We start from the raw sequence: 27,867 nt of genomic DNA on the forward strand, positions 1-27,867 counted from the left end.
GGCCTAAAATATTTCACATTTTGCAAATCCCTATTGTCCCAGACCACAGTTTGAAAAGCCCTGAACTTGTGCACGGTAACTATGACCCCTTGAATCAAAACCCCACACAGGAAACAAGCAAATATATTGTTTCACAGTCATAATACAAACTCCAGAGAGCAATATTTATCACATTTTTGCCCAGCATGAGCTCCAGCTCTCCCATTAAACATAAATAAATGCCCCCCTGAGCTGTAAAAGGTAAACTGCCCCCAAAAATGCAGCACATAGTTTCTTTATATGGGATGTGGGAACATCTGCAAGCTTCGTCACATCCCTTACATACTGTATCAAGCCCACGAGGTTTATTGTCAAAATGAACCACTACAAATGTCATCTTCATCAATTGGTGGCTGACTAAATACTTTTTTTCCCCACTGTATATACGAGCAGAGCAGAATGGAGTCCTGCTCCGTCAAAGAGAACCTCACGTCCAGCTACATGTCTGACTGCTCACGTGTGGGTTTTCACACAGGAACAGGTTTATTCTTCGTCTACCAAAAGATGACTTACGACTTCAGCAAGTCCTGAATCTTTTAAAGTCAATCAAACAGCCAAAACAAACAGTGATGCTTTAAATAGTAAATAGGCTTTGACGCTTTATTTTACAGCACGCTGAAGTTTTAACATTTCATTTAAACACTTTTATAAACCACATAATTTTTTTTAATTATTTACACATCAAAAACTTTTGTAATAAATCATTATGTATGGCTTTATAACACTCCCAGGTCATTAACAGCTCTTTATGTGCTTGCGTTATATGCACCCTCCACCACAGGACTTTTTTTTTTCACCCCATTGAAATGTACTATTTTTGTAACAAGTACTCAAGCTAAAACTTAAAGCTTAAAATCTAGATTTACAGTAATGCTATTACAACACAGCCAAAAACACAAAGCTTCAGCCTCTGAGCATGACAACTTCAATCCAACATTTGCACCAGTCCGTCATAGCCCACCCATATGGTTTATTTACAGTTTGATAATGCTGGTCATACAATGTTCCTCTACGTCTGACAGTGACCAAAAAGCCTACTTAGTTGAAAATAAAAATTAATGTTTGCTTCAGAGATGCAATGGAAATGTCATGAAACGGAAAAGGTTAAAGCCAAAAGGCATATTTGATCTGACCTTTACATTATGTACCTGGCTAATTACTTCCCCTTCTGCATAAACTACATAACTGAGATTTAAAGGTTAAACTTCCACAGCTGCTTGATATTGGGTTTATGAATAGATAAGGAAATGTGTGCAAATGTTTCAAAGGCTCTCGTGTGTTTAACTTGAAACGGCAATCAACAATGCAAAACCATTTTAGACTTCAATTAGGCCAAAAAAACAGTTCTGAGTGAATATGAGAAGGTGCCATCAAGCACAAATAACTATTAAACAAGGGAAATATGAGTGTTTCTGAATGCTAACTTGCGATTAAAAAGACATTTAGTGGAATAACCTCCATCCGAGCAGGTTAGGTTATGTCAGTAGCACTCATGATGACTCAACTTCACCAGAGATTTAAAACTTCAGATCACAAGACTAAAAGGAATCTCAAACCGGCTCTGTTTGACGCACGTTAGTCTGAGGTGGCATGAGTGTCAGCAGAGTGCAGGTGGACGACAAGCTAGAAAACCGCTCATGGAGCGAGCCGTTACCGTTCCATCCGGGAACCATAGAAGATTCCACCGAGTTGACGCAGCTTGAATCAATGTCAGAACCTGGACAAAGTCCTAGACATAGTTTCTGAAGAACCAAATGGAATTTCCTTCTAAAGCTATGGTTGATCCAGAAGTAGAAGATACAATTGAGGAAGCCATTGGAGGTTGGTAACCACACAGCAATAAACTCGATCCATTCGGGGACGCCACTGCCTGAAATCGCTGTGAACAAGGAAAGCATGCTTTAGGACTTATTCTTTCTTTAACATATTAGCATCATGGTAATACAATACCTACTAAATAAATTACATGCATTTGCAAAGTAACATCTAATCCAAAAGGCCTATGTAAGAAATAACTAGGGTTGCAAAGGGGTGGAAAATTTCCGGTAAATTACCGGAAACTTTACAAAAATCCCTGGAATATTTTCCCAAATTTCTGGAATGTTTCCGAAATTTACTGGAAATTTTCCACCTTTTTGCAACCCTAGAAATAGCTGACTTCAAGGTTAAAGTGGACAATTTCATAATTTACCCAATCTCATGTCATTTCAAACTTACAGGGGTGTAATTGTGCATCATTACTATACTTAAAGTTGGCATGAAATGGAAATTCAACCTGTTTTCTAAATGGTTTGGCATCTTAATGATTGAGAACAATTAATCCATGCATGCGTTGCATTTTTACATTTTAATCAAAATATTTTATGGTGAAATGACAGTCTTCTCTCTGGTGACGTACACCGGATTTCTCCAATCATTAAAGGAATAGTTTACAAACAAAAAAAAGATGATATTTTGAAGAATGGTGCTAACCAAAGAGTTTCAGTTCCCTTGACTTGTATTCTTGCATTCTTTCTTTGTATTGTCTATGTACAGTGGAACTCAATGGGAACTGAAACTGTTTGGACACCAACATTCTTCAAAATATCTTCTTTTGTGTTACTTCTGTTACATTGTGACTAAGAATTATGTGGGGTAAATTATGCATTTTTTAACTACATTACATGTCTATTAAAAAGGTAGTTAAACTACAACACTTCACAAATATATCACCAGTCAACTACAGTCATAAATATGAACATGCAGATGATCTGTCCATAAATATTATTCAAAAGTTAATCAATGGTAAAATCAGCTGCTGAATTTAAATGTTGAACCATTTCAGGTGACAGGTTCCAGGTCCATGGCTGTGTCAGACCACAGAACATTTAAATACTTCAGTCCAATTAAATATGGAAGGTTGAGTATGTTTTTGGCTACATTGACTTTTAACAGTAAAATTGACTCTGCATACATTACATTATTTAGCAAAATGCTCAAGCTGCTCTTTTCCACACAACCAAAGTAGATGGTAAACAAGGACTGTCAAGCTCCAAAAAGGACAAACAAGTGCCATAAAAGTGGGCAATTTAAACACCATGTAGGAGGGCTTCAGTCTCCTTGTCTTGTCTTTCATCTCAGCTCCCATAAAACTCTGTGATTATCTCTTCATGTTTGCTGAAAACAGCAGCTGCACTAAGCTATCTGAGGTCATTGCATTCTCCGTCCTTCTCTCGTTAGACAGTTTAACAATAAAGTATTATACCTCCCACTTTAGACAGTGACAGACCGGCCATAGGCCTAGGCACCATAACCACAGACCACTGCTATACATTTATATGTAACAGACATGCACTCTATGTGAATCATACGCATTCCAGTGAATTTACAAAGTAATAAAAGAGCAATGGTAACATTTTACAATAAGGTTTCACTTGTTAACGTTAGCCATTATAAACGAACAATGAAAAATACTTCTAAAGCATGTATTAACGTTAATTTTAATATTTCCTATATTTAATATTAGTTATTTAAATGACCTGTATCTGTTATTTAATGGACCTAAGCTAACATCAAATATTATAAACAGCTGCATTTTTTATTAACTAATTAACAACACAAAAAAAGTTATATAGCTCCTTGTTAGTTAACCTTACTGTAAAGTTAGGGACCTAAAGCATTACCAGAGCAACTAAATACACTAACCACAATGCTAAATACATCAATGCAAAACATTGGGGCTGTCAAATGTTTAAAATAATGGCAATCATTTATTTGCTTATTCATTTGTTTCAAGTTCCTCAACACTGTGCATTTCCGTAAAAAAACGTCCAAAATGTTTTGCTCAATTAAATATATATATTTTAAATATAAAATATTCATTTTCAACCTTCATATACCAAAATAGATTTCAAATTGTATTTCAGGAGCAAGAAAATAGAACTACATTTTTTATTTTCTTGACTTGATATGGATATTTATATTATTTAAAATATTTTCAAAAATATAAAAAATATATATACTTTAGTAGAACACATATTTAAGTAAATGTATTTAAACATTTTAGCAAATATTTACAATACTGTGCAGAATTCTAGTATTTTCACACACAATAAAAGGTTTTAAGTGAGTTATTTTTATCTTTTGCTTTAATGTGTCAGCAGGAAATATCAGTTTACATTTCCAAACATTCCTAAAGCAAAAGACAGAAATAACTGGCTTAAAACCATTTTTTTTGTTGTTGTTGTTGAAAATACTAGTGGCCTAAGACTTTTGCACAGTAGTGTATACATTGGCCATTTTTTGTATATTGTGAAATATACTTGACTGATTTTATTTTATTTATTTATTTGGTCATATGGGTGAATAAAACAATAATAGGAGCTATATGGGGAAATTGAAAAGGAGCTTTGCAACTTTCGATCACTGTCCACTAGTCTACTTTTTTACTTCCGTTAAAAAAAAGGGCAGCTTGGATATTCTGCTAAACATCTGCTTTTAGTGCTCCATACACAAAGCTGGGATCGGAACAACACTAGAATGAATACAAGCGATAGGCTATTAATCATGATCTCACCATTGTACAGCATGATGACCATGCAGGGTGTCCAGCAGGTGTAGTAAACGGTCATGACTGGTACTAGAACACGCAAGGCGACTTTAGGCCTAGAGCAACTAAATACACTAACCACAATGCTAAATACATCAATGCAAAACATTGGGGCTGTCAAATGTTTAAAATAATGGCAATCATTTATTTGCTTATTCATTTGTTTCAAGTTCCTCAACACTGTGCATTTCCGTAAAAAAACGTCCAAAATGTTTTGCTCAATTAAATATATATATTTTAAATATAAAATATTCATTTTCAACCTTCATATACCAAAATAGATTTCAAATTGTATTTCAGGAGCAAGAAAATAGAACTACATTTTTTATTTTCTTGACTTGATATGGATATTTATATTATTTAAAATATTTTCAAAAATATAAAAAATATATATACTTTAGTAGAACACATATTTAAGTAAATGTATTTAAACATTTTAGCAAATATTTACAATACTGTGCAGAATTCTAGTATTTTCACACACAATAAAAGGTTTTAAGTGAGTTATTTTTATCTTTTGCTTTAATGTGTCAGCAGGAAATATCAGTTTACATTTCCAAACATTCCTAAAGCAAAAGACAGAAATAACTGGCTTAAAACCATTTTTTTTGTTGTTGTTGTTGAAAATACTAGTGGCCTAAGACTTTTGCACAGTAGTGTATACATTGGCCATTTTTTGTATATTGTGAAATATACTTGACTGATTTTATTTTATTTATTTATTTGGTCATATGGGTGAATAAAACAATAATAGGAGCTATATGGGGAAATTGAAAAGGAGCTTTGCAACTTTCGATCACTGTCCACTAGTCTACTTTTTTACTTCCGTTAAAAAAAAGGGCAGCTTGGATATTCTGCTAAACATCTGCTTTTAGTGCTCCATACACAAAGCTGGGATCGGAACAACACTAGAATGAATACAAGCGATAGGCTATTAATCATGATCTCACCATTGTACAGCATGATGACCATGCAGGGTGTCCAGCAGGTGTAGTAAACGGTCATGACTGGTACTAGAACACGCAAGGCGACTTTAGGCCTGTATCCTCCACCCCAGCTGTGTCTACTCAACTTCAACCTCTGTCTCTTAACAGCTATCCACAGTCTGAGGTTACAGAAGGTCATGATGGCCGAGCACAAAGAAGATGAAGCACGTCAGAGACAGAGAGTAAGACACATTGCTGGAGTACAGCGGGTTATACACAAGCGAGGCTCTGGAGAACTGCACTTCAATGATGCCCGCCGGGAACGAGATGGGAACGAGATGGTCAGCACGGTGGAGAACTTCAGACGGTAAAACACTGCTATGTATCGTTCCAGGCTTATGGCTGCAAGGGTGTACATGCAGGTGGAATAAATAGTTGCGTTGAAAAATGCTACGACGTGACAGAAGGGGTTTTTTTTGTTGTTGTTGTTGAAAATACTAGTGGCCTAAGACTTTTGCACAGTAGTGTATACATTGGCCATTTTTTGTATATTGTGAAATATACTTGACTGATTTTATTTTATTTATTTATTTGGTCATATGGGTGAATAAAACAATAATAGGAGCTATATGGGGAAATTGAAAAGGAGCTTTGCAACTTTCGATCACTGTCCACTAGTCTACTTTTTTACTTCCGTTAAAAAAAAGGGCAGCTTGGATATTCTGCTAAACATCTGCTTTTAGTGCTCCATACACAAAGCTGGGATCGGAACAACACTAGAATGAATACAAGCGATAGGCTATTAATCATGATCTCACCATTGTACAGCATGATGACCATGCAGGGTGTCCAGCAGGTGTAGTAAACGGTCATGACTGGTACTAGAACACGCAAGGCGACTTTAGGCCTGTATCCTCCACGCCAGCTGTGTCTACTCAACTTCAACCTCTGTCTCTTAACAGCTATCCACAGTCTGAGGTTACAGAAGGTCATGATGGCCGAGCACAAAGAAGATGAAGCACGTCAGAGACAGAGAGTAAGACACATTGCTGGAGTACAGCGGGTTATACACAAGCGAGGCTCTGGAGAACTGCACTTCAATGATGCCCGCCGGGAACGAGATGGGAACGAAGAGCGCTCTTCTCCTGGTCAGCACGGTGGAGAACTTCAGACGGTAAAACACTGCTATGTATCGTTCCAGGCTTATGGTTGCAAGGGTGTACATGCAGGTGGAATAAATAGTTGCGTTGAAAAATGCTACGACGTGACAGAAGGGGTCCGGGCCCACGTTATATTCTTTCATGAAACTCACGCACAAATTGAGCGGCATGATAAGCAGCCCAAACGACACCACAGCAATGTTTCCCAAAGTTATCATCACTCCCAAAACCGATATAATCCCAATTTTAATGGGGCAGTGAGGCTCCAGTGTCCTCTGTAGATCCGTGACATTCAAGTCCACATCAGTTGATGGAATGGAAAGGTTGTTTATGCCGGACATCATGGCGCATTTCCACCAATGACCCATGGCTATTTGAAAAATCCTTATTTTTCAAACGTTACAGATAGTTTTAACAAAGACCAACTGTATGCAAACAGAATCTACATGGCAGATGCTCCAGGAAAGATGAACACCTGTAGCAAATCAAGCTCAGTCACATGATGCCGCCCTGTTGAAGGGCCTTAATTATCACATTGTTATCACAGGTGGCCCATTTCTGAACGGAGAAGGCTAGTCGTCGTGTTTTTCGAGGACACGTATTATGAAACTCTTGGGGAAATGGCGCTAATAAACCCACTTGTTGTTTTATTGTGAATATTTGACTAATGGAATTTTTTTCTCTTGAGTTAGGCTATTTGGAATCATGTGTTGCAATGTAGAAGTCACAATAAAACGTTGTTTTCCAGAGATGAAATGTGGTCGCACAGCAGATAGATGCAGTAAAAATAAATACACTTTTGTAAACGTAACCCTATAGGAGAAAGCCTACTATGTGATATTTAATGCATGCCTTTCTAAGGCCTTAAAATGATCAAGATCAAAACTTTGCTGAAAAACTTTTTTTTTATTATGTAAAAGGCCTCTTGATATAATTCTTAAAAATAATAAAATGATTTTTATCAATTAAACATAAGAATAGCTTTTTTATAGTAATGTTTCAAGATGAACACTTGACTGAAGCAACTTAGGTTTACTTGAAATTTGCAATTGTACCTTTCAAGTAACATTACAATAAAACTTGTAAGGTAATTAAGAAAAGTGTGTATATGCGTTTTATTCTCTACTTACCAATTTAACATTTGATTTTCATCTTTTAGATGGCTTTCTCTGCCAGTGTCTCTGGACCGCTGCTTCAGCAAATTCACAACGACCAAAATTTACCGCCTTGTGTTATATCGACCAATCAGCGCATTTGTCAAGGCAGAATTTCAAACACGACCAATCATATTAAACAGAGACATAGAGCATAATTTAAATAAATTTACATTTTGAGTTCATTACACTTAAAATCTTAATTCAAAAGATTTTTGCTCCCAAATGAGTTAATTAAACATACCTGTTTAATTTTTGACACCAAAACTTGGCATTTTAAGTAATGTTAAGTTATGATAACTTGATTTCTTTATTAATGACAACATTGGGGTTTACAGTGTACGTACTTTTTTAGAAACATCATGTTAAAGTATGAGTATCAAATATGACCGCAATGTGGTGGCATAGGGTGTGTGGACGATACCTCCGCGCTGAAATCCATCAGCCAGTCCACAGTCTCAAGTTCCACCAATATACCCTCAGCCACTGATATCGTGGGCTCACACCCCTGGTCAGACACACTGGGGAGCTCCTCTTCCGGGATGAGGGTCTGGGCTGGCCTTTTATCTTCGGGCACTGGCTGACACGTTGCAGCAGGTGGTAGCTCTCTGTCTGCGGGGGTCTCACATGATTCCTCTGTGGTAAATGGTGGTGAAACAGGCTCTGGACCGGGGGTAAACTCTCTCCAGAGACCAGATGATAGCATCCCTTCAGTCCATTAAATGTTTAACCCAACCTTCTGGGTAGTAACCCAACCGCTGGGTCAAAACAACCCAATTGCTGGGTTTGTCCCTATTTTACCCAGCACTGGGTTGTATTTAACCCAGCATTTTTTAGAGTGCAGGCTTTTGAGGAACAGAGTAGTCGGTTTTACTGTTAAAGATCTCTTTGATTTACATTACAATTTTAACATATATTCATCGTACTTTTTGGCCATATAAATAGCAGCTGCACCAAATGGCGTATTTTTGCTCAGTTTGTTCAGCTTCTGAATAAAATAGATTTTTTTCCCTTGAGTATGAGCTCCATGGTTTCACAGTATCATACATGGGCCATTTCAAATTTTTATTTGTCCATTTATTTATTTAAAAATATATTTTATATATCATGGTTGAATGGGGGACTATAATTATTCAGTATGCATGATGACTTTTTCTAACGTTCTGTTGTTTAAGTCAAAAGTATGGAACATTTTCAAACTTTAATTTTCTTAAAGTAAACAACCACTTAAAGGTGTAGTTCACCTCAAAAAAATGAAAATTATATAATTTACTTACCCTTGTTCCAAAGTTTATCCAAACCTGTATGAGTTTCTTTCTTCTATTAAACACAAAAGATATTTGAAAAAATGTTGGTAAACAAGCAGTTTCCAGGTGTTTTTACACTGATGAGCAGAATTACTATGTGACTTGACAGCAAAACATTCAGCTTGCTGATTCCCTGCCTAATAGGACAGTTATCCCTGCAAGTTAATTATTAGAAGTAAAGAAGTGTTATTTAAGTGCTAAAGTTTAGTTGTGCTGCAGCCACTGTTCTGCTATAAATATCAATCACAAGTATCCAAAACATACTGCTAATGTTAATTATGTTCTATTGAAGCATGATATGATCATGTAGCTGTCACCAGATGATGAAGATTAAGACAGACGAAGGCAGGTTCAAAAATACCAACGACGGTTTAATCCACAAGCAGGCGATAAGGCATAACAGTGTGTAAACATCTCCACAAACAACAGATAAACACAGAGTGAATAGGGAGGAACTAAATACATGGTGGTGATGAACTATGATAAGCTGTGATGACTGGTTAGTGTCCATGGAAACAGATGATTGGCAGGAACTCAAACAAAGGAACACATGTGATGAATGAAAACAAACTAAGAGTCCATGAAAACTAAGGCAAACGGAACATAACTGTGACAGTACTCCCCCCTCCGGCCAGGTGCGGCCTCGCGCCGTAACAAAACAAAAGGGAATGACGAAGGGGGTTTTTTGGAGGTGGACAAAGGAGTGGAGCAGGGATGGTAACGGAACAGCGAAGGGTTGATGGTGGTCAGCGGCGACGGAGGACGAGTGAGGGAGGATAGATCCCAGGGTGCAGACGGAGCGTCGATGGAACGGAGCGACGTCGCTGGCACAGGAGGCCTAGGCGATGCTGCGGTGACGATCGTCAGAGGTGGAGCCAGACTGCCTGAGGCGACGCCGGTGTGATGGAAGACTGAGGTGTAAACGAAGAGAAAGAGGAGCATGCTGCAGCCGTAGGGGTGGAGGAATGGAACATAGCGGAAGATCCGCAAGACCGTGGCAGAGGTGGGGTGACGACTGACCAAGGGGGAGCCTGTAGGACGAGGGAACCTGGTGGAGCCATAAGGCTGAGGGTGTCTGGTAGAGCTGACGGAGGGAGGAACCAAAAGGTCGACGGGCCAAGGTGATCAAAAGGGAAGCTACAGGATCTTTCCACTTGGGCACTGATGGTGGTTGCAGAACCTGAGGCTTGACGTCACTGCTTAGCATAACAGGAGATGGCGAAGGGCTGCAAAACTCCAGCGGAGGCAGGGCTGGAGGACTGACTGAGTCACAGAGACGGATGTAGATTAGATAGGGTCGAAGGTAACAATACATTGTCCATGCAGGTGTCTGTGCTGTCTAAAAACAGCAATGAATGTCCAGAGGAAACAGATAAAGAGTTCATACAGTAAAACAGTCTAAAAACAAGCAATGTGGTGGCATAGGGTGTGTGGACGATACCTCCGCGCTGAAATCCATCAGCCAGTCCACAGTCTCAAGTTCCACCAATATACCCTCAGCCACTGATATCGTGGGCTCACACCCCTGGTCAGACACACTGGGGAGCTCCTTTTCCGGGATGAGGGTCTGGGCTGGCCTTTTATCTTCGGGCACTGGCTGACACGTTGCAGCGGGTGGTAGCTCTCTGTCTGCGGGGGTCTCACATGATTCCTCTGTGGTAAATGGTGGTGAAACAGGCTCTGGACCGGGGGTAAACTCTCTCCAGAGACCAGATGATAGCATCCCTTCAGTCCACGAGGTGATGGTAATTAGCCCTGATCCTAAACATTGACTTCAGGGTCTCATCGTCAAAGGGGCTGGTGATAGCAAGAACGCAGAATCTTTCGGTGAAAGCTAAAAAGTCCCGGTTCTCATGAAAATCACTCTGCATAATCCATTTTAGGCCGGTTGTTCTGTCATCAGATGATGAAGATGAAGACAGGTTCAAAAATACTAACGACGGTTTAATCCACAAGCAGGTGATAAGGCATAACAGTGTGTAAACAGCTACACAAACAACAACCAACAAACACAGAGTCAATAGGGAGGAACTAAATACATGGTGGTGACGAACTAAATGATGATCAGCTGTAATGACTGGTTAGCATAGAAACAGATGATTGGCAGGAGCTCAAAAAAGGAACACATGTGATGAATGAAAACAAACTAAGAGTCCATGAAAACTAAGACAAACTGAACATAACAGTAGCTAATAACAACAGCAAAATTGCTTTAGGTGTTTTATTTTAGCCTTTTGAGATATTTCACTCATAGTCCAACTCCCCATTGACCTGATGTGTTAATTCAGAGCCAAAACATTCAAATGCATCTTTTGTCCTGTAAATAGGCAGCTTTGGGGTCCAAACTGTCAGGACGCCTTGCATGCAGATCAAGAATAATTTGATTTGTTGCACACAACCCAAACATGTGCGATTTCAATCATCTTTTGATTCAGAAAAGTGGTTCTTGATTTGTCAGAGGAATATATTAGTTCACAATCTTGTTTTTGTTCTCTTTCATAACATCACAAAATCTCCCAGCTGTCATTTGCAGCATGGCTGCAGTAGGTAGTACCACCAAATGACAACTGACATGAGTGAGCATGAAGCTTTGATTGAAGCTGTTTTACAGAAAACTGAGCGAGTGGGAAGTGAAAGGGGAATTTGATTCAAGATTAAAGTCGTGCTGTGCATGTATAGACTCGTGTACGGCACCTCAGACATTTGCTCATCTGACATTCTATTGTTGATTTAAGGGAAAATGAAGCTTTAACGACAGTTTGGTGCTTGATCAGTGTGACGGTTTGATGTCTCACTTGAACTCGAAACACATTCCGGCTTTGGCCTACTTGCAGATTAGGCCAGTTTATGATGAAGAGTCCTAATGGCTAATCTTTTCGTAAATGAATGGCTTAAACGATTAGTCAGGCTGAGTTATAAATATACTCATTTGATGTAAAATAACATAGTTCATGTTAATAAAGCAGGGCAATAACCCACACTAAAATGTATCAATTCCAGTTCTTTGAACAATTTGTCTTTAATGTGAATTATACCTTTTTTTTGTATATCACATGGAACTTTGAACTGAATAGCAACAGTGCATGTGTGTAGCAGATTTATTATACACTGTAGTTAAATAAAACAAAGATTATTGAAGTATGTTTTACAAGAAAATACAATTTCAGTCTTTCTACTTAAAAAATGTCAAATTTAATACAATGTTACCAAAAAAAAAAAAAACATTAGAATGGGCTTACAATGTGGTGTTTTAATATGAAGACATTTTCTGTATTTATTTTTTTCAGAAGTGTTTTACCTGTATTTTGAATTCTGCATTGCATTGCGTTGTGTGTTAGGGTTAATGAAAATGTACGTAAAATTAATGGATAGAAATACCTTTTTTGTTTGCTTTACAGGGTACTTGCCATTTCTTTGTAATTATTTGTAAAATTTACTAGCAATTTCTGAGTGAAAATTATTTCAAAGAAACAAACAGACGGACAATCAAAAAACTTCAGTGTAACTAGACCTGAAAAAAAAACATTTTTAATACAAGAAATAAAATATATGTATATGTATATATGTATATAGACATTTACTAATTATACTACTACTACTAATAATAATAATAATAATAATATTATTGTGTAGAAAATGTATATAGACATCTACTACTACTACTACTACTACTAGTAGTAGTAGTAATAATAATAATAATTATTATTATTATTATTAATGTTATTGTAAAAAGACAAAAACACAACAAGCAAAATAAAAAAAAACTAATTCAAAATATGAATAATATATCAATGATGCTAACACTGCTGTGTAGGGAATAACTCTGTGTTTGTGTGCACATGCTGTGCTGGTGAGATAGGGACCAATGGGCATTGATCGTATTGATTTTTTGTGTATATCTCACCTGTAACTTGTGACACAGGGCATGCTGCAGAGAGATAGAGCTTTTGTTCATGCAAAAGGGGGGTGAATACTGAAAGCCTGTGTTATCACAATGTGTGGGGAAGCAGAAAGACACACACTCACACTCATAGCAGACAGGGACTGCAGCCACGCTATAACACACATGACACTAAAATAATGCAGTAAACATTCATTTAACAACTGATAAGAAAAAAAACTAAGAGGAAACAGCTATTTCAATGAAAAACCATTAAATGTGAGCTGTCACATAGAGGATTCTGGGAATGTTAGTTTACTTTTTTATTATTATTGTAAATTAAAGGTGGCTTGTTCTTTTCACTTCCAAAAACTCTATACATTTTTACATTTTACTGTAAAATTACATGAACTATGCCATTAGACCCATTACAGTTTTTCACAAAATTAACAGGTTTTTACTGTTAAAGTTGCAATATTTTTGCCGTGTTCAAATAGCTTATCACTTATATTTAGACTTTATGTGAATAGTGTCTACCATGATTTGCATTTTGTGTGGTGACATTTATACATGGTGCAGACAGTTTCTAGCTATAGTTTCTATTTGCGCTCAATATTAGCCACTGCTTATGTCTATTTGTGAAAATGCAAACAAAAAAGTATAGTGAATAGTAAAGTAAATAAAGTGTTTGGTCAACACAGCCATGTTTGCGAAAGAACAATATATTCGATATCATTTCAAAAACATTAAAAGCTATGCACTCAATAATATACCATGCATGCTTGTGAGTGAATTTGTACGGAAATATATGTTCATATTTGTGCTGCTGTTTGTGTCTGACCTGTGGTTAAGACAGATCCTTTAAATAGCGTGCTTTTACTCCGAGGGAATGATCTGATCCCAGCTGCTCCCCCATTTCTAGCTCTCTGTAAATAGACACCTGTGACCTACTGGATATTTTTAAACTACATTTATGATAAGCTTCAGAAGCCACTTTAAATTATAGTATATGATAAATTGGTGTCATTTCCGGTTACATAATCAGCTATAATGTCAATGTCTCTTGTATATGTATATTATATCTGAATGCTTTTGAGCAGTAGGTGGTCATGTCCCAAAGAACTCAAATGCACGAATAAATAAATGACGAGACAACAAAGAATAACAAAGTTTTTAACCTGAAAAGAGCTGAAAGCCAGCAAATGTAAGAGGAGGTGGAGTGATAACACCACAAAGCCTGAATATTTACAAATAGAGAAATAATCAAATAACAGCTTATTCACAATGGAATTTAGCTACACGGCATTTTAAATAGCGAATATGCCCTGAGTCTCAACCTCTTGACTACTTCCACCTCTTAAATCATAAAAATAAAAGAATATATTTTTCTCAGTGAGTAAAAACAAAAAAACACTTAAGTGTTGTGTAACCACAGCTTGTCTGCAGAAACGGTCGAGGCTATTGACTTTCATCAAAAGCGCTCTCACTCTTGTTTGTCAGCTTGGAAACATCGATTTGAACCCCTAACCTTTACTTTTCACTCTTGTTCCATAAACCGATTCTGAAAACACTGCAGAAAGATCCTGTGTGGTGGCTGATGAAGGGCGGCTAGGCAGACTTCCAATGTCTTAACCTTTCCAGAAACAAAAGGAAGCTGTCCACTGGCATATGCAGTCAGCGGGTAATGCTGGCACTGCGTCAGGGTGAACTAGATCATTCTGAAAGCAAAAAGTCTTAAATAGTTAATTTACAAGAAAATTGTAGACTTTTAACAGAAAGTGTGCGGGACCTCTGCATTAAACTTGAATATTCCAATTATGACTCATTTTAAGTGAATCAAAGGTGGAAGGCAATAGTCGACTTCTAAAGCCTACTGTATTGTATTTGATATTCAAATTTCTAAGGCTTCCAAGTTATCAACATGTTTAAAACTTTGCTGAAAAACCTGCTGTATACAATCTACTACATGCCTTCTGTCGTCTGATTGATAGTTCAGACTAGTAAGTAAAAAGGCCTCTTAGTATAATTGTAAAAACGTTCCACTTCAGGTTATGGTACACATTTTATTTTTTTGCTGTGAAATCTTTACTGATTCTTATGATCGTACAATAAACGGAAGAATACATTTTAAATTGTTAGAATGTTTCAAGATGAACACTTACTGGACTGAAGCAACTCAAGTTTACTTTATTATCCATTCATCATTTTTAGAAAAATGCGTTAAAATATTGCTTTTCATGAACGTTTACTTGTATTTATATTATCTCGCAATCATCATGCATTGCACTTTAATACAATATTATAATATTAAATATCATCTTACTAAGACATATTATTAAGAGACTGACACATTTTAAGTAGTCTGTTATTCTACTTATAGATTTGATTTATTTGTATAGCAAGCTATTAGAATTTCATCTTATTTACTAAAATAAATAAATAAAAAAAATAGTTTTTTCTCACAATTCTGAGAAACTGCAAGATATAAACTTAAATTCTTAAATATGAATTCCAACATATAAACTCAGAATTGCAAAAAAAAAGTCAGAATGAGATAAAAAGTTGCTATGGCCTTATTTTATTTTTTTTTCTGATTTTATCCTTTTTGTTTTATTTTTTATTCAGAATTGTGAGGCGTAAGTTCAAGAATTCTAAGGAAAAACTCAGAATTGTGTTTATATCTTGCAATCCAGAATTTTTTCTCAGAAATGTGAGTTTATGTCTCACAATTCTGAGTTTTTATCATGCAATTCTGACTCTCTTTTTTTCAGAGTTGCGAGAAACAAAGTCTTAATTGTGAAATATAAACTCTGAATTGGTGAGGGAAAAGTCAGAATTGTGAGATTTAAAAAAAAATCATTATTGTGAAATCTTTTGAAAATTGTGGTTCCATACCGTATTCTCCTACATCATACTACCATAAAAGATTCAGATTTTCTCTAAAGGTTCAGCAAAATGTAAAAAAAAAAGACTCAATTATTTAATATATCAGGCTTTACAGGGTTAAAGGGATAGTTCACCCACAAATAAAAATTCTGTCATCTTTTACCTAGAAAAGGTCTCAGTGTTTTTACTGTCCATACAAAGAAAGTGAGTGAGATCCAGTGTTGTTTTGGACCCCATTGACTTTCATTGTATATACAGAAGCATTCTTCAAAATGTCTTCTTTTGTATTTCACCACCTCCTTTCCACGAGAGAGAGTGGAAACAATTTACAAAGTATGTAAAGGCTTAATTATGCATCATGTAAACTTTTCCAAAAGTGCGAGATAGTTGTGCCAGTAACTTTCCATGCATTCAGTTCCAAAGTTCCTATGATTGTTTTCCGTTTGCTCAAAAGAAAATCATCACAAAATCTCATCAAGTAGAGAATGGGAGAATCAGATACGAAGCCTCAAACCTGCAGCCGTTACTATTATCAGATATTGAGAGTTCCATCAGGCGTGGCAGTGCTCCAGTGGTGGGTGAGCATAAAAAAGATGCAAACCGAATAGACTATAGATTTAGGATGATCAAGAAAGTTTTCACCCAGACTTGATGATCATCGCAAAGATAACAGATTATGACACTCCTCGCTTTGATTTATTCGGTTTATCTTCACCCCAGTGGGTAAATTAAATAGCGTTATCATGTTATGCCACTGGCAGAGCTACTGTGGATGCGGCAGAATAATTTGCAAACTTTCCTTTGAGACAATTATAGAATATGGCAATCCTTCATTGGCTCTACCACCAAGGTAGACAAGAATGAGTAATTATGCCCCGGCCGAAGGACTGAATGAGAGAGATAGGACAGGAAATGAAGAGAACAGCATTGTTTTCCAGGCTGATAGTGCATGTTATTGCTATGATAATTGAGAGTAAACATTTTTGTAACACACATTGGCCTGTGTGCTGATGTGTGATTTGTGCATCCACATCCCCTGATGACGAGATACTGAATGAGACCCGACGGTGCGCGCATACGCACAGACATGGCTGAGTGTTAACTATCTAATCAGACGGATACAACAGAGCATCACTGAAAGCTGTAAAGATTTAGGGTTCCTCACACTGGCAGAACCTTCTGGAGAAGATCTAGGTAGCTTCTGAAGGTGCCTTAAATGTACTATTTTATACTCAAGGAGCTTCAATATATATTTTAAGTGCATCAAAAGCCCTATTCGGATGGGACTAGTTTTACAGGGGGGCGTTAGAGAAATTTCTGTTTCACAGACGTACTTTGAGATTTTAATCCCGTCCGAATCGGCCACGTCTGTCTTTTTCTCACACGACCTCTGTAAAAACTCCAGAGCAAATTACCTACTGTTTTTTCGGCAAACTCGGCGGTCCTCAGAGAAATCTAATCCTGTCCGAATGCGAATGTCTGTGATTGCTGAAAACGCCTTTTCTTGTGTGTTTTGGTCAACGTGAACTACCGTACAATCTCTACCTAGCGTGCCGGTATGCTTTCTGTGCACCAATAATGGATGTAGTTGTGTTTGGCATTATAAAAAATGAAATCAACAAGAAGAGCCAAATCACGTAAACTGTTAAAGGGGTCATATGATGTTGCTAAAAAGAACATTATTTTGTGTATCAAATCAGTTGCACCAGTTGCTTCACAAAATGATTCACTGTTTTGGAGTGCTCGAAACGTCACGTGCTGGTGATGCCTGCTGGTCAGAACTGTGTAAATGCAACCAAAACTCATCTCAAACATGCATAAAAACACCGTTTACAAACCAGTTTTACTGAAAGTGTTTTACTGAAAGTGTAATCTATATAATATAAATGCAACTAACAAATAATATTAACACCATTAAATATGAAGTTTCTGTATAACGTTATTAACAAGTGTAGGGCTTGCTTTATTTGTTTTTTGGCGATCTGGTTAATCAAGCTAATAAGAGACTATTAACAACAACTCCATTAAAATGTATGCTAAATTATAAAGCTGATACAATAGCAGGTAAAACCCCCATAGATAAGTGAAGTGTGGCGCTCTGCATTTAACCCATCCAAGTGCACACACAATAGTTAACACACAGCCATATTGTGGGCAGCCATATTATTGCTGCGGCACCAGGGGAGCAGTTGGGGGTTCTGTGCCTTGCTCAAGGGTCTCACTTCAGTTGTGGTATTGAGGGTAGAAGAGAGCGCTGGTTATTCACTCCTTGTCTGACCTGAAACTCGACCCCGCAACTTTCTGGTTACAAGTCCGACCCTCTAACCATTAGGCCATAACTGGGGCCATAACTGCCCCCTTATACTGGTTTGAGTTCACAGAGATTGTCCCCTGGTGGACCATTTCACAAAGCAATGTTTCGAAAACACCCATCACCTACTTTGAACTGGCTTGTGTGATGACTTTTGGTTTGTGCCTGCTGTTTTGAATTAATTTGCCCTTTCAGATGTTGTGAGGCATTTGACCTTGCCTGCTTTTCGTTTTACTCTTTGTGGATTTACTTTTTGAATTGCTTGCTGATCTTCTATTAAACTCTGCACATGGATTCTCACCTTGGGCTTTTGTCTAAGTCTGTAGGCCCCCCCACCAAAGCCACTTTAAGGCAAGCCTCTAAACAAAGTTAGCAAAAGAAGCCTAATGCTGCAGTACAGAGGGAAGTGGACCAGAGGCTGTTTTTTAATGGATGTCAATCGAGGAGAGGCTTCACTATGCTGCAAAAAAACTGCTTTCGTGGGGAACAGCTTATCATGTAATGATTCGACAACCTATTGGCTAATCTTCAACATGGCTGCCATTAAACATTCATTTTGGATTGAACTATTTTTAGAATTTACACAAGAAATTATTATTATTTTTTTGCTCTTTTATAAGAAGTCACAGACAATTTGTGACAGGTAGGATTCAGTTTACGGCATTTTTCATTAATTTCTCTAATATCCACAAACAGTGATTGACTGTCTCAGAACTCTGACAGAAATTCAATGACGCGTTAATGTGATTGTAAAGCTTATTAAACACTTCAGCTCTGTTAACATCAAAGTTGCTGTAAATAAAATGTAGCTGCTTTGATAAGTTCAGCTGTTTTGCTAACTTCAACCACATGACCTCTATCCAAAACCCCACCCCCCAAAGACAAGTCAGTTGAAGCCATCACAGAGACTTGATTTCTCCATAAACCTATTTCGATGATATCGTAAAGACCGATAGCTTACAGCATCTTTAGCCATTTAAAGGGGTCATATGATGCTGCTAAAAAGAACATTATTTTGTGTATTTGGTGTAATGAAATGTGTTTATGCGCTTTAAGGTTAAAAAAACACATTATTTTCCACATACTGTACATTATTATTTCTCCTCTATGCCCCGCCTTTCTGAAACGCGTCGATTTTTACAAAGCTCGCACAAAGCTGCGCAATAGTTTTACCGTTTTTACTTCACTTGATATTCTTCCAGTTATTTGAACGGCTAATGAATCAGAAGTCGTGCATATTCACAGAAAATTGCTTACTTCTGCAATATCTAAGTTAGATATTATGTTGCCATTTCAGTCATCATCCAGTTTGCTCAATTGAGCTATTTTGTGCTTTCAGGGTCCAAAAATGTTTTTTGTAAATGGAAGATTGACCGTGTAATTCCCTGAGATTGGAACCTAATACTGTATCTGTGTTTTCATCACATTTGCAGTAATGTAATTGTGAAAATCACTGGCATTTAGTGCAAATATACTGGACACAATTCATCTAATCATTTAATCAGACCAACATACAACCACACACACACACACCTGCTTCCACTCCATGCCAGATATCATAGCCAGGAGCTTTTTCTCTATTTAAAGACTGAAATGTGAGGCAGTAAAACGTTCCAAAGAAACATTAAAAAACAATCCTGTAATGGGCGCAGCCACATCCTCTAATCTCTGAATCCAATCGTGCTGTTGGGAACTATAATGAGGCTCTGTTAGCTGCTTCTGGCTGTGAAGAATCGCTGTGTCTCCTCTAGCTCACTGTAAATCAGATTTAAGAGACTGTAGACCTAATCTCTGGTTATTTTCCACAAGCTCTGCTCTGCTCATTCAGTCGCTGGAAGACTTGAAAAATCTAATGGCTCAAGAAGAGGAATAATTTGCCTAATTGCTTAATGTCACAACTCGTTTTCCTCATCAAACTATTTACTCATCCTTCAAATTTAAAATTTGGATGAACGGAAATTCAAGCTGCCATACTAGTATTCTTATTTGGTGAAATTATTTTGTCACTAATCAGATAATAACAGCTCGTTTGCATCTCATTAATAGATTGTCCCTGGGAAAAACTAGCATAGTTGCTGTTCTTGCCAATCTCTTCTGTTGAGAACATTGTTAATTAAAAATTAATGAGTCTCTCAATGGCACACAACAATATTACTGAAAGTGCAAACAAAGCATGCAATAGTGTGTAATCAGCAGCCGCTGGAGAAACGGGACAGAGTGATTGGCTAAGGAAATGCATTTCATCTTTATCAGTGTATCAAAAATGTAATGGCAGATAAATAATTGACATTTTCTGAAATAAATATGAGCGGTGCTTGCTCATGATGGCAGTTTTTTTTTTTTGGCCAGGCAATTGCTAGGCAATTATAAGTGTTATAAATATGTTTCTAGGTGGTTGCTAGGGTGTTCTTTTGCAAGGTTGCTACTGAAGGTGGTTCTTTACTGGCCCAATGCTGTAGTTATGAGTTCCTCATGTAGTGTAAGTCTATAGCAGGGGTGTCAAACTCAATTCCTGGAGGCCCAGAGCCCTACAGAGATTTGTTCCAACCCTGCTCCAACACACATGAGCTGCAGCAACCTGTATTCATTCCTACACAAGAACCTTGTTATTCATCTTCAATTAAAGGTGCACTAAGCACATCTGAAAAACGCTTTTGACCACAGTGTCGGACCGAGTCCCAAAACACACTCGCAGCCAATCAGCAGTAAAGGGCGTGTCTAGTAATGATAGGGAGAAGAGAGCGATCAGTGAGTGCACGGTACAGATATTAGCAGATCGACCATAGAAAGCAAGAGATGGCATATAAAAAAGACGAAAAATTTGGAGGATCAAAACATTAAAAAGAAGGGTTACGATCAGGCAAGAGGTAGGGCCCGTGTAAATATTGGAACAGCTTTCCAGCAGTGGAGAGAACTCAAGGAGCGGCAAGGCCTGGAATCAGATGCCGAGGTTGCTTTGTTTCTTCTTGATAGGTGAGTTACATTTAATTTTAAGTTGAATTGCCATAGTAACACACATCGCTTTCACTTATTGATGACATCATACCCTCGCCCGGCAGGCATACAGATTCCGTCATTGTCACTGCCGTGGTTGTGTACATATGTGTGGGGTGGAGTTAACAAAATAGGAGCGAGGTCCTGTTGGGGTTTGTTTTGGTGCTTTCAAATATCAACATCGTTTGAAAATTTGCTTAGTGCACCTTTAAGTCAACACTTGATAATAAAGCATTTTCACCACCTTCCAATGCTGATGCATCTTACCTTGTACAGGCTGTCCAAGACAAAATCTAACCATTAGACTCACTACTATGGTGGGAAGATATGTGTTGATATCAAGTGAAAGAGTTTCCGGTCTTAGAGTCAGAGGCTTTAATTCTACAGTAGTTCTAGACCTTCCCCCAACATACACTAAGGAATATGGGACTGCCAGGTATGGGAAATATCTCATTACCCTGAAAGACAGAATTCTCCCACTTCTAGATTATGTGGGTCTATTAAGAGGATATAATTGTTCCAGAACTTTAGCACCTAGAAAGGTGTTTCTTGGAGCAGACAACGAGCCCTATGCTGTTTGCACAGATCTTGGATGAAGCATTGTGGGCCCTTCTTTGATGTATCATGAGTCACAAGGTGGTATCAGCACGTGTCATAGGGTATCTATCAAGGAGATTCCTTCTGTAATATGTCATCAAAGTACTGGAATTTGATTTCAAAGTTTCTGGTGAACATACTAAGGTAGTGTCTCAAGAAGACATCATGTTCCTGAACAAATTATGAGAAAGCATCAGAAGGAACATTGACGGTCATTTGGAAATGCCCCTTCCCTTCAAACAGAGACCATATCACAAAGTATTTGTGAAATCTAGCTAACAAAATATATATTGTGTGTTGGAGTGTTCCAGACGCTACAATCCTAATAATGAGCCACTTGCAATTGTGAGACTCCAGCATCTCAAAAGGAGATTAGTGATCAAGAGTACAAAGAGCATTATGAGAAGTTCATGGAAGAAGTTATTAGAAAAGGTAATGCAGAAAAGGTCTGTGATGAAGGAGAAAAATGGTACATCCCTCACCACGGAGCGTATCCCTCTAAGAAGCCAAGGAAACTTTACATAGTCTTTGACTGCTCTGCTAAATAGGTCCTGACCATTATGAACAGTCTGACTGGTGTCTTTCTATGCTTCACACAGCATCATGTTTCCCTGATGTGTGATATTGAATGGATGTTCCACCAGTTTCATGATTACAAACAGATTGAGACGACCTTCGTTTTCTATGGTGGGACAATGGAGATTTCAATTCACAGCCTCAAATGTTCTGCGTGAGAGTAGACCTATTTGGTGCCTCGACCTCCCCTGGGTGTGCTAACTATGGGTTAAAGCATCTTGCAAGAGAAGGTGAACATGTGCTAGGCTCACAGTTCATTCAGAGAGATTTCTACATGGATGATGGAGTCTGCAGTGTTGAAACCATGGAGAAGGCCATCCAGTTGGCTTGAGAAGCTTGTCAGCTTTGTGAACGAGGTTTAAGGCTGCATAAGTTTGTGTCTAACGACAAGGCAGTTTTGAAGAGTATACCACCCTCTGAGTGTGCTGTCGATGTTAAGTCTGTTGGAAAGAGCCTTGGGCATTTACTGGGATCTGGAACAAGATAACTTCAGATTTCCTGTTAACCTTATTTCAACCGGGCTGCTTCATAAGTCTCCTGAACAAGCTGCACAATTTGAGGTATGTCCGTTACACAAACGGCGGCAAAGTTACGCACTAAAGTTTCATACATCTAGGATTACACCGTGTCCTAACCAGATGTGACGCAACAAGATTCCAGTGACAAGCAATTTGGCTGTCCAGTCCAGACGCAATGTGACTTAATCATTCAAATATCACAGGCATTCAGAAGTGCAGAAACGCACTGCACTCCCAACGAAATTGACAAGTTTATAATCTATTTCATAAATGTTAAACCTTTTTAAAATTATTAAAAGTACATACTGGGAGACTGATACCATCTTTGTCATGGAAAGCACTTGTTGGTTCACATTAAGTTCATAGTTTTAACATGCATGTTTGCTTTAATTTATTTTCAAGATCTGGTAAACTATCTGTTGTTGCTTTCAGTATGTCTATAAATGTCACAAAATATGATATTCAAACTCACATTAGACACATTTAACATTGAATGAGTACCGGAGATCATCATTGTCATAGTTTGTATGTTGTTCCAGCCACGACATCGTAGAAATAGAAACCATTTCTAAAATAGAAACTTTGTGTGTTGGGACAAAAACTGGTTAGTTAGGATTGGTTAGGAAAAACACTCTGATTAACATGGAAAAGATACCTTTTATCGCATGTCACGGTGTCACATTGCATGTTAGGACAGGGTGTTAGAGGCATTTTAAAAATACCATAGTAAGTAGGCCTGGCACTAATAAACTAATACTAATATTAGACTAAAACGAATAAACAACTAATAAATGGAAACAAAATAAGGTTTAGTTTGTAAGGTTTAGTGTTGTGAACAAATTTTTTTGTAAAAAAAAAATGACCCAGGCTCACAGGAAATACATGACTCTCTACAAAACCTGAAATCCGGGTACATTTGGTTGCACGAGAGGTGCTATAAGCAGTATCTTTTTTCCCTAAGTAGCATTTTGTTATTTAAACGTAACTGACCAACATTTTATAAATTTTTTTTGTTTTATTATTAGGGATTCAAGCAGGTAGTGCTGAAACCCTACTGTAATTGTTAGAATGGTCAAGGAACTCCACGTAAAACTGATCGGGCAGACCCAGTGCTTGAAGTGAAAATAAAGAAGTTCTGGTTTTCTACATTAGAAAAGCAATACATATTGGTGCTGGTTATGTGATGCTGTCACGCTGCTTCTAGGAAGATGATGAAGATGATAACGAAGATCATATAAACAAATCCTTTTAATGAAAATCCACAAGTTGAAGAGGTTCTAACATACAGGATAACATTCAACAATAACCGACAACCAAAGGAACTGAGGAGGGAACTTAAATACACAGACAAGAGAGGGACTAAATGACTTAATTTACTAACACAGGTGAACTAATCAAAGGACGACAAAAACTAGGTCAAGTGAAACATGAGGAAAGAAAACCAACTAAAAGTCCATGATCGTGACAGTACTCCCCCCTCCTGGAAGGCACGACCTCGTGCCGTAGCAGGATGAACAGAGGAGGTAGGGTGGGGGTTTGGGAGGAGGACGAGGCAATGGCAAAGGGCAGGAAGAGAGGCAGGCAGATAACCAGGGCGATGACGATGGAGGGAGGAGCCAGGATGGAGACGGGAGGGACTTGGACCAGGAGGAGCCAGGTGGGACCCAGACTGCAGCCATGAAGGCAGCCCACGGTGGAGCCGATAGAGGGAGGAGCCATGGTGGAGGAAGGGCTTACTACTCCAGGGAGCCAACTGACAGCGGTGAAGCAGGTGGAAGAGGAGCCCGGGGCGGAGATGGAGAGCCATAGAGCTAGGGCGACGGGGAGGATCCAGAGGGACAAGGCAGAGAAGATGGCTCAGGCGACCGAGGTGTAGGCGGGTATCCGGAAGGCCGCGGTGGAGCCAGAGCGACAGAGGACTAAGGTGGAGCTGGAGCTGGAGGGAGGGAGGAGCCCAACGGAGCTGGTGGGAATGATTGACGAGGCGCAGCCAGAGGAGTGGAGTCCTGAGGCGATGGCGGGTCGACGACTGACCAAGGCGGAGCCGGAGGGACTTGGGAGCCCGGTGGAGAGGAGGGAGCTAGGAGCAATGGTGGAGCCGCTGGGTCGACGGGCCGAGGTGGAGTCCTGGCCTTGGAGACAGAGACAAGAGATCCTCCAGCCACGATGCAGATGGAAACTGGCAGACCCGCAGCAAACCCACATCACTGATAGTGGGCTGAGGGTGAGCAAAGGGGCTGACAGGAGACAGCGGAGGCGATGGAGAAAACTGGTGAAGAGGTGGAGCTGAAGGGAGGGTGGGAGGGAATTTTGAGCTGTCCGAGGGTTCAGGGATGGTATATGCTGCCCACACACACCAAATGGCGACACCCATGACAGGGAGTGTCACAGAAAGAGGAATGACCTCCATGGTCGTGACAGGACAGACAGAGAGTTCAGGGCAGATAGACAGTTCCAGGCAGACAAACAGTTCGGGTTTGACCTCTATGGTCATTTCAGGATAGATGGACAGTTTATAAATGGCCCCCTTGGCCGTAACAGGACAGACAGATAGTTCATAAGACAGGAAAGGCGGTATTTCTGTATCCAAATCAATTAAATTCCCAGTGTCCAGTGACTGCTCACCCCCAGCGGTGGTGAAGTGGGCAGGGTTTTCCTTCGCCTCCGTGATCTCCACTGTTGTATCCACCGTCGCTTGCGCTGCCGGCACAAGCACCTGTTCAGACATTTGGGGCTCTGGCTCAGGGGCGATCCTCAGCTCTGTCGCTCTTACTTGCGATGGCTCGTTGGTCGCTCAGTCTACGGTGGGCTCAAGCAGCTCCTCACAGTGGGGGGGATACTTGGCTTGGCTCTAGACTGGTGGCCATGACAGGTGTTGACTCTGGGCTGGAGGCCATGGCAGGTGATGACTCTGAGCTGGACTCCGCTTCAACTACGGTGAACGTTGATCCATCTATCCACAGCGCGAAGTTGATATAACTCTCCAGCGTCCAGCACGGATCAGCTCTTTTTGTGAAAAGGGACAAAGGTTATTAGAGTTTTACTGCTTTTAGTGTTCATTTCTGCTGAAAGTTGCAGTGAAATATAGATATACTAGGTATAGCCTTTTGCAGTCACGTATTTCCAATGAACCTGGGTTGAATTTTTACAGCATTTATTAATCTAGGCTGCTGTTAACACAAATAATGTTAACTCCTGTTTATTCATAATACATCAACAAATGTTAATTTACACAACTTGTGTTTAGTGTTTTAATGTTTTAGGACATGTAAATCAACTCCGAACAAGATGAATTAATGTTGTAAAACACAGAGCTCTGTACATGACATGCAGAAGAAAAAATAGATATGCTGGCCACAGGTTAAGAATTTATTTCAAATGTATTAATTTATAGCCACATTTGATTCATTCATACCCTAGTTAAATCATGGCCACATGTACTAATTCGTTCCTCTCATTTTAATTTCAGTAAATTGTGACCACAGTTTACCTAAAACGAGGGAACAAATTAATATTAATAGTGTAAGTAATTCTTAATTTGTGGCAATGCTATCTTGTTTTTTTCCTCCACATATCATGTGCGGGGGCTCTGCAATATTCTGCACACTTGTCTGCTTGTCTTTTACATTCTTCAGCTGCATCACACACTAATAACATTTTGAAAATAATTCTATTTGACACTGTTTGACTTTGCAGCATTACTGAAAAAATAATACATCTTGAGATGCAAAGTGAGTAGCCCATTTAGTTTATTGTTTCTTGAAACACACCTTGTTGTACATCTATATAAACATGCAGCTTGGTTGTTCAAATTGCATTGCAATTTCATGAAACATTCTTGCATGGCTCCAAAGCTTCTTATTGTCAGAGTTGATGCCCCATGTGTACAGTCCTTAAACTTCCTCAACTTTTTTACATTATGATACACAGCTGTAAGCTTATATACCTATCATAACTATAACTGTGTGTCATATTGTTTGGATACTGAAGAGACCGAAGAAGAAGTTACAATGAATCATATTCGCATGTAGACCGGAGAGACACAGATGAATCAGGAAGCCACAGTGTACGAGTGGGCGCATAACCCATTTCGGTGCTAACATCATGACTTGGCAAGAGAAATAACATAATTGCATATTGGAAAGAAAGACCTTGATATTATTGCACATCCATCCCTGATGATTCAATAATGTAATTCAAAGGGTTCATGCTACGTGAAGAACTGTGTTTATGCTCTGGATGGCCTTTGGCCTGCGTATTGATTATGCAGGCTTATTTTAGGATCAGTGGGAATGATGCACATTTATGAACACAGGACATGTCATGAGTTCTGTTCATTTTTCTGTAAGATTGCCAATTTTAAAGATGCTTGAGCTGTGCTAATCATATATGCTGCCACTTTTCGTGAGATGGGGAGTGGGGAAATGATATGGAGAGATCGTTATGTGTCTGTGATAGCAATTATATTGTGATTGGAAGGGAATAAACATGTACTTTCCTGTTGTGTATTTGGTGTTATTTACTTTGAGAATTGGGTGTGTACTAATAATCATGTTGTTATTATGCATTGCTTTCATCTGCACTGGGAGAATCTACATGAAATCTACATGAAAAAATAAAATAAATAAAAACAAACTGACTGTATAAATAAATAAAAGTGACTGTAACAACACAAAGTGGGTCCACATACAGTTGCACCCGTATTTTTACATATCACTACATAATCTTTGCAGAATCTTTAAAGGAATAGCTCACCCAACATTTTTTGAAAATGTACTCACCCTCAGGCCATCCAAGATATAGATGAGTCTGTTTCTTCATTAGAACAGATTTGGTGAAATTTAGCATCACTTGCTCACCAATGGATCCTCTGCAGTGAATGGGTGCCGTTAGAATGAGAGTCCAACCAGCTGATAAAAACATCACAATAA

At 38.6% G+C, this 27,867-nt stretch overlaps 1 protein-coding gene across 1 annotated transcript; it reads right to left on the reverse strand.

Moving 5' to 3' along the window:
- Positions 1 to 698: 698 nt before the first annotated feature.
- On the reverse strand, positions 699 to 4,677 carry LOC107553005 (tachykinin-like peptides receptor 86C). The gene is made up of 2 exons (XM_016235075.1): positions 4,595 to 4,677; positions 699 to 1,918 (listed from the first exon to the last, which is right to left on the reverse strand). The coding sequence occupies exons 1-2, from the start codon at positions 4,647 to 4,649 to the stop codon at positions 1,590 to 1,592; spliced, it is 384 nt and encodes a 127-aa protein (XP_016090561.1). The 5' UTR covers positions 4,650 to 4,677; the 3' UTR covers positions 699 to 1,589.
- Positions 4,678 to 27,867: the final 23,190 nt, after the last annotated feature.

The sequence above is a fragment of the Sinocyclocheilus grahami genome, unplaced genomic scaffold, assembly GCF_001515645.1.
Source record: "Sinocyclocheilus grahami isolate Dianchi unplaced genomic scaffold, SAMN03320097.WGS_v1.1 scaffold462.1, whole genome shotgun sequence".
Classification (NCBI taxonomy): Eukaryota; Metazoa; Chordata; class Actinopteri; order Cypriniformes; family Cyprinidae; genus Sinocyclocheilus; species Sinocyclocheilus grahami.